This window comes from Penaeus japonicus, unplaced genomic scaffold, assembly GCF_977035675.1.
Source record: "Penaeus japonicus unplaced genomic scaffold, GWHDUDI00000001_assembly GWHDUDI00000018, whole genome shotgun sequence".
In the NCBI taxonomy this organism is placed as follows: Eukaryota; Metazoa; Arthropoda; class Malacostraca; order Decapoda; family Penaeidae; genus Penaeus; species Penaeus japonicus.
The window spans coordinates 39202809-39214737 of record NW_028234420.1 but is presented as its reverse complement, the minus strand read 5'-3'; the positions used below and the strand labels follow the sequence as shown (position 1 = coordinate 39214737).

Here is an 11929-nt window from a genome sequence, read left to right as displayed (position 1 = left end):
GAGGGAGATGAGAGGTAAAGAGAAAGGGAGGTAAAAGAAAAGAAGAAGAAAGGGAGATGGGAAGTTGTAGGTTGGACCGAAAAGTACTGACTCTGTGAAAGGATGCCATTAAAGTATGTTATTTTTAGGATGGTCTTAGAGCATGTAGGGAGAAGAGCAGACAATCAGGTTTCAAAGGCGAGGGGCTGATGAGAGGGGGTTTCCGCGGAGCACTGGAGCGAGGCGATGCTCAACCCCGGCTTGGGTGAGTATGTAGGTGTATGGAGGGCGGGGTTGGGTCGAGGGTGGGGGAGCACATAGTGCGGGCGTCACAGCTAGGATTTAAATGCGTGAGATTAAAGGTCCTATGTGGTTTTCAGCGCGATAATCTATCCCTAACGGCAGGTCTGACCGGTGTTTTCGGTAAACAGCTTTAACAGAGGGAGGAAAAAATGTGCCGTATGGAAACCTCATTATTGTCATTTTTAACAGAGGGAGGAAAAAATGTGCCGTATGGAAACCTCATTATTGTCATTTTCCTTTTATTCTGTAGAGAGAGAGAAAAAAAACGCCACCACGCCCAAAGTTGATGCCTCGTCTTGCCATCCAAACACACAAACAGACGCCTACTACAGCCTACGTGAGTCCAAATGTCGCCTACCTGGGGGTGATTCACACAAGGACCGGGCATCACCGTATACGGCATCCTAACTTTCATCCTAGTCCCACCTTGAACGGCATGACCCCACTCTACTTCCAGCGCTACAAACTACAGGATGTCACCTTTACGAAAACCAACACGGAGGTAGAAACCAACCCCTGTACTTCCCGGCTATGGATTTGCATCCCTGTAAATCGACGTGTCAATTTAAATGCCCATTGCTGCCATCCGTCATCTATTACCACATGCATATCTAGACATCCTACGTGCTGCCCACACTCCTTGCGTGGCCTACTCGCACAGGGCGTTGCCAGCCAATCACAGCCCAGATTGATGCCCACGTGGTCTGACGTCACGGAGGGTATATAAAGACGGGATGGGCAAAGTTCATCAGATCGCAGCTGCGCTAACACCGAATCGTTAGACGCGACTGGACTCTTTGCCTTTTTTCGCCACTTCCCGTACCACAAAAACCCCACAAAATGGTAAGTCTGAATTATCTTTGCAAATTGACCTTTATCCCGCTAACTGATTCAGTGCCATCGATAACTCATAATGAAAAACAGAGAGTGCGTGACAAACAGCCGGTTAAATTTTATGAAATTTTGGCTGATTCGGTTTCATTACTGCAAATGTGTATTTACCAATACGATCAAATTAGCGGTGATATGATTCATGGGTTAGTAAGCTCAAGTGATTCCTCGGAATGTAATTGCTTTTATTGAATGAAAGTCGGAATCAGTCTGATAATCGTTTGATTTGATTTCAATTGATTGCTGCTATTTTAATCAAGTTAAGAATGATTTACCAAACAAAATGCTTAACAAAATTAAAGATAACATTGGGCCTTTAAATATGAATAAATGAATAAATATATATATATGTATATATATATATGTATATATATATATATATATATATATATATATATATATATATATATATATATATATATATATAAGTTTTGAATTACTTCAAAACTTATAATTTCTGCACGTAAGGCTTATCATTCGCTATTAAATTCAAGTGACAGTATCTATTTTACCGTTAAACTCAATCTATGTAACTGTACGTGTCTTTATCTTTATCGTTGGGACTTACGATCAATTTAATCATCCATACTTAGATATCTATTCGCTAGCATTGACTCATCTAATACTATTTTTCTTATTGTAAAACCTTGTGTATGTGAATGTATCCTCATATGTAGGCAAAATTAGGCAACATATGTCGGATATGGAAGAGAGAGACCGGCCGGGCGAGAGAAAGTGTTACACCCACTTGCTACCCCCCCCCCTCCACCCCTCCCCCTCCCACCCGAACCGGGGCCACCTGCCGGCTGTTCAATAAAATCGTCATTTTCTGATTAGCGGAGAAAGAAATTATGGATCCGTCATCGCTAATGTGTTGCGAATATTGAAATATATTGGTTATGTATTTTTCATGTGTAATTGTTTTTTATTTTATTCCGCTAACGTTAGTTTAGACATCAGCTGAGGAGAGAGGTGCTGGAGGGGGGGGGAGAGGCGAGAGGCCGGTGGAGGTGGACAGGGAATAGAGGGGGGTGGGGGGAGAGTCTGATGCCTTTCTAGTGTTGCTGTTTCTCTGTTTGTCTTTTTCCCTCTCCTTCTTTTCACCTCTCTCTCTCTCTCTCTCTCTCTTTCGCTCTCTCTCTCTCCCTCTCTCTCTTTCTTTCTCTCTGGTTGTCGAATTTTTCTTTCTTTCTCTCAGTTAATGACTATGTACACATTATGGATCAGTGAGTTGGCCGAATGAACAAGTGATCACATAATAATACCGGCATGGATGTGTATACATATACACATAGTTTACGTACACGCACATATATGTATATATATAATTATATATACACATATTCATACACACACACACACACACACACACACACACACACATATATATATATTACGTGTGTGTGTGTACGTGTACGTGTACGTGTGCGTGTACGGGCGTATGTGTGCGCGCGTGTGCGTTATGTGGATGTGTGTGTAAGACACACACATTCATATCTATCTTTCTACATAAGTTATTGAAAAGCAAATTGCCGCATCAATAGGCCTAATGTAAATCACCCTTCTTTTCGCAGCGTGAGTGCATCTCCATCCACGTCGGCCAGGCCGGTATCCAGATGGGCAATGCCTGCTGGGAACTCTACTGTCTCGAGCACGGCATCGCCCCCGACGGTTCCATGCCCTCCGACAAGTCCCTTGGAAGTGGTGACGATTCCTTCAACACCTTCTTCAACGAGACTGGCGCCGGCAAACACGTCCCCAGAGCTGTGTTTGTTGATCTTGAGCCATCTGTCGTCGGTGAGTTGATTGGAGTGTTTGTTACTTTGCATTGTCGAAGTGTGTATTGAATCACTGATTAGCATATACCAATGCATATTATATCATTCGTTAGCATTTACCAGTGTGTAGATTAGTTTCATAACGTCTGTCCTTCGCTGTCCCCAGATGAGGTCCGCACCGGCACATACCGCCTTCTGTTCCACCCCGAGCAGCTGATCAGCGGCAAGGAGGATGCGGCCAACAACTACGCTCGCGGTCACTACACCATCGGTAAGGAGATCGTCGACCTCGTCTTGGACCGCGTCAGGAAGCTCGCCGATAACTGCACGGGTCTCCAGGGCTTCCTGGTGTTCCACTCCTTCGGCGGCGGCACTGGCTCCGGCTTCACCTCCCTCCTCATGGAAAGGCTCTCCGTCGACTACGGCAAGAAGAGCAAGCTGGAGTTCGCCATCTACCCCGCCCCCCAGGTCGCCACCGCCGTCGTCGAGCCCTACAACTCCATCCTGACCACGCACACCACCCTCGAGCACTCCGACTGCGCCTTCATGGTCGACAACGAAGCCATCTACGACATCTGCCGCAGGAACCTCGACATCGAGCGCCCCTCTTACGCCAACCTGAACCGTCTCATCGGCCAGATCGTCTCCTCCATCACTGCCTCCCTCAGGTTCGACGGCGCCCTCAACGTGGATCTGACTGAGTTCCAGACCAACTTGGTGCCCTACCCCAGGATCCACTTCCCTCTAGTCACCTACGCCCCCGTCATCTCCGCCGAGAAGGCCTACCACGAGCAGCTCGCCGTCGGAGAGATCACCAACGCCTGCTTCGAGCCCGCCAACCAGATGGTCAAGTGCGACCCCCGCCACGGCAAGTACATGGCCTGCTGCCTGCTGTACCGAGGCGACGTCGTGCCCAAGGACGTCAACGCCGCCATCGCCTCCATCAAGACCAAGCGCTCCATCCAGTTCGTGGACTGGTGTCCCACCGGTTTCAAGGTTGGCATCAACTACCAGCCGCCCACCGTGGTGCCCAACGGCGATCTGGCCAAAGTGTCCCGCGCCGTGTGCATGCTGTCCAACACCACCGCCATCGCCGAGGCCTGGGCGCGCCTCGACCACAAATTCGACCTGATGTACGCCAAGCGCGCCTTCGTGCACTGGTACGTCGGAGAGGGCATGGAGGAGGGCGAGTTCTCCGAGGCCCGCGAGGACCTGGCTGCCCTCGAGAAGGACTACGAGGAGGTCGGCCTCGACACCGTGGGCGAGGACGACGAACAGGGCGATGATTATTAAGATGGACCCAGCTTGTCTCGAAGACGTCAACGCATGGACCGCCCTTCGTCCCGTGGTGTGATTGGTTATTCAGCTTTATCTGACCAACTACCTTCGTAAATTATCTATTTGAACCTTCATAAAATTATCTCTCACGCAAGATATATTTCAATTCCTCCTCCACCATTATCCATCAATAACTAAAAAAAATGATAATGATTAAAAAGCCAGCAATTATTATTCTATAAAGACCGTTATAGTCATGCACGGTACTTACACGCAATTCATAAGTAAATAATTCATTAACTATATACATCAGTAAATGAGAGAGAGAAAAAAGAAATTTATATATGTAGAAATATATATATCCATATATATAAACATTTATACATTTATACATATATATATAATTATACATACATATATGTGTATGTATATTATATATAAATATAAAAAAATATATATATATTTATATTTATATATATATATATTTATATATGTATGTATGTGTATGTATATATATGTATGCATGTATATACGTATATATATATACATATATACATATATATATACATATATATGTATGTATATACTGTATATATGTATGTATGTATATATATATATATATATATATATATATATATATATATATAGAGAGAGAGAGAGAGAGAGAGAGAGAGAGAATGAGAAAGAGAGAGTGAGAATGAGAAAGAGAGAGAGATATACATACATGCATACACATGTACATCCGTGCGCATGGGTGTATTTGCGTGCGTACATTTGTGTGTACAATGATGAGTAAAAAATACATAAAATTAAAAACTTCACATGTGTACATATGGAGTGGGGTTAATACATACATACATACGTGTGTGTGTGAATAAAGAAATGAGTAAATAACTAACATATATGTATATTATATTATATATGTATATGTATATAATATAATATATATATACATATATCATATATGTATAGTTATATATAAATAAATACATGTATACATATACATATGAATAAGCACACACACGAACACACACACATAAACACAAATAAAAAGATACTCCCACAGAAAAATAGATAGTACAATGGCTCTAAGTAACTGTCGTAAAGTAGGCTCTATCGTAATGATAATGATGCTATCATTCCCGCAGAGGGACAATAGCCTATGCGCTGTCTAATTAATAATTCAAGTTGATTCACGGCCGAGTGTAAGCGTTAATTGGAAAAGAAAAAAAAAAAAAAAAACATTGCAAGAATATTCACACGTGGTAGGGACTACTTAAATGCATCCGGAAATGTTGCATACTATGCGTATGGCATTATAAGTCGTGTATTTAGAACTTGCAACACAATTTGTCAAATTATTGCATTTAATTGCAAATAAAATCCTTTATATGTGCATGCGCTCCTCTCACGTGATAAATGCGAAAGTCTACATCATTAATTCCGTTAGATAAAAGAATTTTCTGGGGATAAATACAACCATAATAATGTTTTGAGTTTATCACATTTGGCATTTAAATGGACTCGTGTTGAGTAATGTGTACGAGTATGAACTAACTCTAAAATTATGGATAAAATTGTGCTATGTCGAAAGATAGCTCTTATGACGTAATTACATGATACAAACACTATCTTAGGATAAAAATAATATATTTAGTTTTCCTTTTCATTTCGACCTACATGTAATTAACAGTTCATAGCTTAGTTTCCTGGTTTATATTAAATATCCATTAAGCGCGCTATTGGAATATCCAAAAGCATCACTTTTTTTTTTTACCTAAATAATTTCAAAATTTTAAAGAATCCAGAAACTGTCCACGTTTATGGAATATATAATCAGAGTATGTAACAATAAATATATTTGAAACAAATGATTAGTTAGTTTTTATGACACAGGAAAACAAACATGCAAACACCAGACAGGGAAAAACAATAATAGACTTTGTTTCCATTTCCATTTTGACATATATTTATTTCACAGTACAAAGATACAGTGGTACCTTGTAACACATTCTTGCAAAATCCCAAAGAGGGAAAAGATTTTGAGTGATTTCAAGATTTAAAAAAAAAAAAAAAAAAAAAAAAAAAAAATCTAGGAACTGTCCACGTTTACCTAATATACAATTAGATTATCTAATATATAATCACCTAATCTGAACCGAAAATAAACGAGAAAACCATCTAAAAACATTTCCAATCGTCGATTAGCCAAACAAACGGATTGGCTCATTTGGTAACCAACGAAAACACAAGACTGTAAACAGCCATTATCATTTTCAGATCTATTGTTCTTTCCGGAATAATGTAGTTCATGGGATGCTATTTAGCTTAATGTATGCATGCATTTACGTCATCTGGCTCTCTGTCTCATGTGATCATTCTGACATGTTCCTACTTTCGTATACATTACTGCACGTTTATTGCTTATTTCTTTACTTACCAGTGCCCTTTGCAATTGAAATAAATAAATAGATGAATTGGCACATGGGAGAATGATTAGATGTGGACAACCCTTATAACAAACACGCATAAACCTGTTCTTGGAATTTCGTTAATCCCGAGAATCGGTTGTTAGCTTGAATCAGCAGTTCTCAAACTACTACTACTACTTCTTCTTCTTCTTCTTCTTCTTCTTCTTCTTCTTCTTCTTCTTCTTCTTCTTCTTCTTCTTCTTCTTCTTCTTCTTCTTCTTCTTCTTCTTCTTCTTCTTCTTCTTCTTCTTCTTCTTCTTCTTCTTCTCCTCCCTCCTCCCTCCTCCCTCCTCCCTCCTCCCTCCTGTTCCTCCTCTTCTTCTTCTTCTTCTTTGTTTTAATCCCATGGACATCTTTTACTTATAAATTATTTTGGCACACCCCTCACAGGTCTGTTACTGGCTATTGACAGCCAAAAAAAGGACTAAAACCATATTTGTTGCCAGTTGGAGCCGAACAAGGGTTCAAAACGAGCATTAGCTATATACAGTTTGCTCAGTATCAATAATGTTTTAACCCTTATTGGGACATTTTGTCAAAGTTGGAAAAATAACTAAAAAAATAATATTACTTGTCCGATTACAGCATGTGGCAAACCAAAGATCAACCTTTACACGTATATCAGGCCAGCCAGCATGGTTTGCTGCTAGAGACTGTGGTAGTAAGAGAACTTGTTAGAAAGACCTGTAGTGAGAGAACCTTTTCTTAAATGTTTTGAATCCCACCACTGCATATATATATATATATATATATATATATATATATATATATATATATATATATATATATGTGTGCGTGTTTGTGTGTGTATTTATATTACATACATATGTGCGTAATACATATATGCATATATATATATATATATATATATATATATATATATATATATATAGAGAGAGAGAGAGAGAGAGAGAGAGAGAGAGAGAGAGAGAGAGAGGGAGAGATAAATATATAGATAGATAACTATATACAGACATACAGATATATATATATGTATATATATATATATATATATGTATATGTACACACACACACATATATACAACATCGAAGTTCTGAACATCTACAGCTGTAAATTATGCTTGACTTAAATAAATCTCCATTCCTAATATCTTAAATGCATTCTCATTTGTCTTAATATCTATCTCTATATTCCCCCCTCTCCTATCTTTTATCCATTCTCTTTCCCTGGTTCTTTTCCCCTACCTTTTTTCATCTCCTTTTCTCTCTCCCCTCTTTCCCTTTTCACGCCTCTCTCCTCCCGATAAACATGCTAACGAAAACACGTACCAATTAAACAAAATCCACTACTAGGCCTGCCAGACACACATTACAGTGGTTCCGTTTAATGTATTCTGTTCACAAAGGATGTGTGTTCCTTTAGAGTCTGGAAATATTTATTAGTTTACAAATGCTGAAATTATACCAGTGCAATGACCCCCCCCACCCCCACGCAGTTTAATAAATGGGGTGAATTAATATCTAACGTGTTAATTTCACATCTTATTGTAGATTCACAGGGAAAATGTTAATTGTTTGAACACTTGCTTATCGTATCTCACATGTTGCATCATTTTATTTATTTTTATTTATTTATTATTGTTATTTTTTTGACGATAAACATAACACTAACGCAGCTCAATAGTCATTGATATTTGTAGAAATGTCATTAACCAATTAGCGACATTGACGGTTTGATGACGTCATTAAAAATAATGATTTAATTAATTGATTTACTTCCCGTGTTATATACTCGGAAAGGAAATCCATGATAATAATCTATCAAGATTTTAAAAGTTTTTCAACTTAAGACTTTGGTAGCAACAAGGTGGAGAACCTTTCCTTTACAACCTATAAATAATATTGCATTTCATGTTTATATTTCATGTTTACAACCTGTAAATAATATTGCATTTCATGTTTAATATTGCATTTCATATTATTTAATTGGTTATTTCATGTTTTTCTTCGGTTAACCTGAAGCACAATACCAAAACACACGGAAAACTGTCAATATACTAATACATACATATCCTTGCCCTTGATCACATGACACAATATCGACAAAGAACAAATGCCACAATGCAGTTTGCCAATGAATAACAAAATAAGAACAATATAACACTAGATAAGTACCTACCTTGACACTTCGTTGATAGGCCTAGACACCTCTTTATGTCCTCAATCAAATATTTCTTCATATCTTTCTTACTTACGTTTTATATCACTAAACACACTTCACACACATACTTCAAGCACAATATCGCAAACTTTCTACAAACAATATGAACACGATAGTAAATAACAAGGAAATTTCTCATCACAGAAAAAAACACGTCAACACTTCAGGGAAAATTTTCAAACTGTTTACATCAACCGATCCAATTCCGGAATTCGAAACTGATGAAATTGTCTTAATTCTATTATGAAAATCTTATCACTTGATATGTCTTTTCCTTTATTTATTTATTTTTTCTTTCTAGGTAATTTTGATTTTGCAGAGATGATAGATAAATACATGTATATGAATTGACAGACAAATAATACTGATACACAAACTATACTGAAAAAAATGCTTAATCGTAAGTATAGTTAGATAGTTAAATATGTTACCATTATATTTTACAATGACATCCCCTTACATAGATTCTTTATACGTGTCAGTATTCATAAAATCCGTCATATATATATATATATATATATATATATATATATATATATATATATATATACATATATATATTTGTGTTGTGAAAAATGCTAGTTTGAAATTAGCAGTTCCGCTGAACTAAACGTCTTCGTTTCTACTTTCACAATGTCAAATGATCAGAAAATGTGAATGACAGTTAACTCTGGCACATCTAGAATGTACAAATGCAAAGTAAAATAGGTAAGTTTCAAGACATGGGGAAAACCCAGAAATCATGTGTGTGTGTGTGTGTGTTTACATACACATGCATGTATACATACGCACGTACGTACATAGAGTACACACACACACTTACATACAAATATATTCAATATATATACATATATATGTATACATTATATATATATATATATATATATATATATATATATATATATGAATATAAATATATAATTTTAGCTGCTGGAATGCTTTATGCATTGTACTATTTTTGTTATCATTATCACTATCAGTATCAATATATTATCACAAATATTATCATTATCATTATCTTTATATCATTATCATTATTGTTGTTACGTTCGTATCATCACCATTGTTTTTGTTACTGTTTTTTTTCTACTTCTTATGACTATTGTCATTGTTATCATCAATATCATTATCATCATCATCATGATTATTACTATTATCATCAATAATACTATTATCATAACTTCCTTTCTCATAATGATTATCATTGTCATCATCAACATCATTATTATCATTATCATTATCATCAGTATTATCATCAATAATACTGTTATCATAACTTCCTTTCTCATAATGATTATTATTGTCATCAACGTCATTATTATCATTATCATTATTATCATCAATAATACTGTTATCATAACTTCCTTTCTCATAACGATTATCATATCTACCATTGTTATCATCAACGTCACCATCATTATCATTACCGTGATTATACAATTTATTCCCAATGGGGTTCATTGCATCCGCTCGCTTATGCAAAGCTGGTTTTGATTCACGACAATATTTTTCGACAACAAATTTAAACTTTCCTGACTGTTCGAGCTGAAACGAAATTAACCTGTTCAAAGTGAAATGGTAAACAGAGACAGAAAACCAGTCGTTACGCGGCTTAACTAACTCGTAAGCACAAACTAGTACGTGTTGATGTGTGTTTTTTTTTAGTCTTTGGTTTATTATATATCTTTAGTTACGCCTTTTATGGGATTATTAGATGTATTACTACTGGTTCCATTATTATTTGTTGTTGCTATTATTGAAATTACTCATTTTTGCAATATTAGTATCAATATTGTGATGATGATTCTATATATATTTTTTGTATTTGTTATTATTATGAATCACGTCAGGATTGCTGTAGTTGTTTTAATGATCGTGTATTTTGTATTTATATTAATTAGTATCATTAGTATCTACATCATCAATATCTAGTCATTTTCAAATTGTTATTACTAAATTTTGCTGTTGTTAATAATGATAGCATTGGCAATATTGATGTTATTTTGATAGAATGGTAATTTTTTGTTTGTTATAATCAGTGTCCTTTCTTTTAGTTTCATTTTCTGGTTCCTGTTACTATTGTCAAACACATCATCTGCATCATTATTGTCATTGCTATCATTATTAATGCTGTTATCATTATCATTACTCTTATTATACTATCACTATTATTATTATTATTATAATTTTCAGCATTGGCATTGTTATTATTATCATCACCATCGCTATCATCATCACCATCACCATCATCATCATCATCATCATCATCATAACCATCATCATCATCATCATCCTTCAACTATCACTATTATTTTTGTTCTTTATCTTACCAAGAGTGGAAAGCTGGCATTTATTGGGAATAATTTGCAAAAAAATGGCTGAAAAAAGTAAAGTCGCAACGCATTTCTTTAAACACGTATAGAAAACAAAAATTATACACTACTGGTGCTCATAACAGATACTGCACGCTGATCAACGAATTGCCAGTTGACATGGGAATATGCTCGAAAGATATGCAAATGAAGCAATGTTAGTGGTTAAAACAATGTTTGAGGAATGTTGTCTCAACTTTCGAACAAACCGGTTTGAATTATATTGCCTTTGGTAGGCCAGGTTGCTATGCGGATTTGAAAGACGGAAAATAAATCGTGTGTATGTATATGTTTATGTATATGTATGTATATATATAAATATGTGTATATATATATATATATATATATATATATATATATATATATATATATATATATATATATATATATCAGGAATATAAACTACGAACATTTTTCTGAAAAGCAAAACATAAAAAGGGACAAATCAGGTGGTTTCCATGAGTTGTATATGTGCTGCTGAATAGCGTGTTCTTCATCAAAGGTGAATATGAATAGATTTCAAAAGTGAGCGGGAACTTTGAAGATGTTTGGACTGAAAATTAGTAAGAATACTCACGTTCATAATCTTGTATCAGAAGTAAGAAGGGAAGAAACTAAACGATATAAACGACGATCTAATCTTAAAAATTATTTAAAAAAAAGATGTAATGAATG

The 11929-nt window shown here is 36.3% G+C and overlaps 1 protein-coding gene across 1 annotated transcript; it reads left to right on the top strand.

Annotated features, from left to right (window-relative positions):
• Positions 1–725: 725 nt before the first annotated feature.
• LOC122254472 (tubulin alpha-1A chain) lies at positions 726–4383 on the top strand. The gene is made up of 3 exons (XM_043018151.2): positions 726–1125; positions 2748–2970; positions 3118–4383. The coding sequence occupies exons 1-3, from the start codon at positions 1123–1125 to the stop codon at positions 4242–4244; spliced, it is 1353 nt and encodes a 450-aa protein (XP_042874085.2). The 5' UTR covers positions 726–1122; the 3' UTR covers positions 4245–4383.
• Positions 4384–11929: the final 7546 nt, after the last annotated feature.

Coding starts and splice junctions, on each gene's coding strand:
- LOC122254472 (XM_043018151.2), top strand. Junction 2,971..3,117: donor TCTTGAGCCATCTGTCGTCG/GTGAGTTGATTG, acceptor CGCTGTCCCCAG/ATGAGGTCCGCACCGGCACA.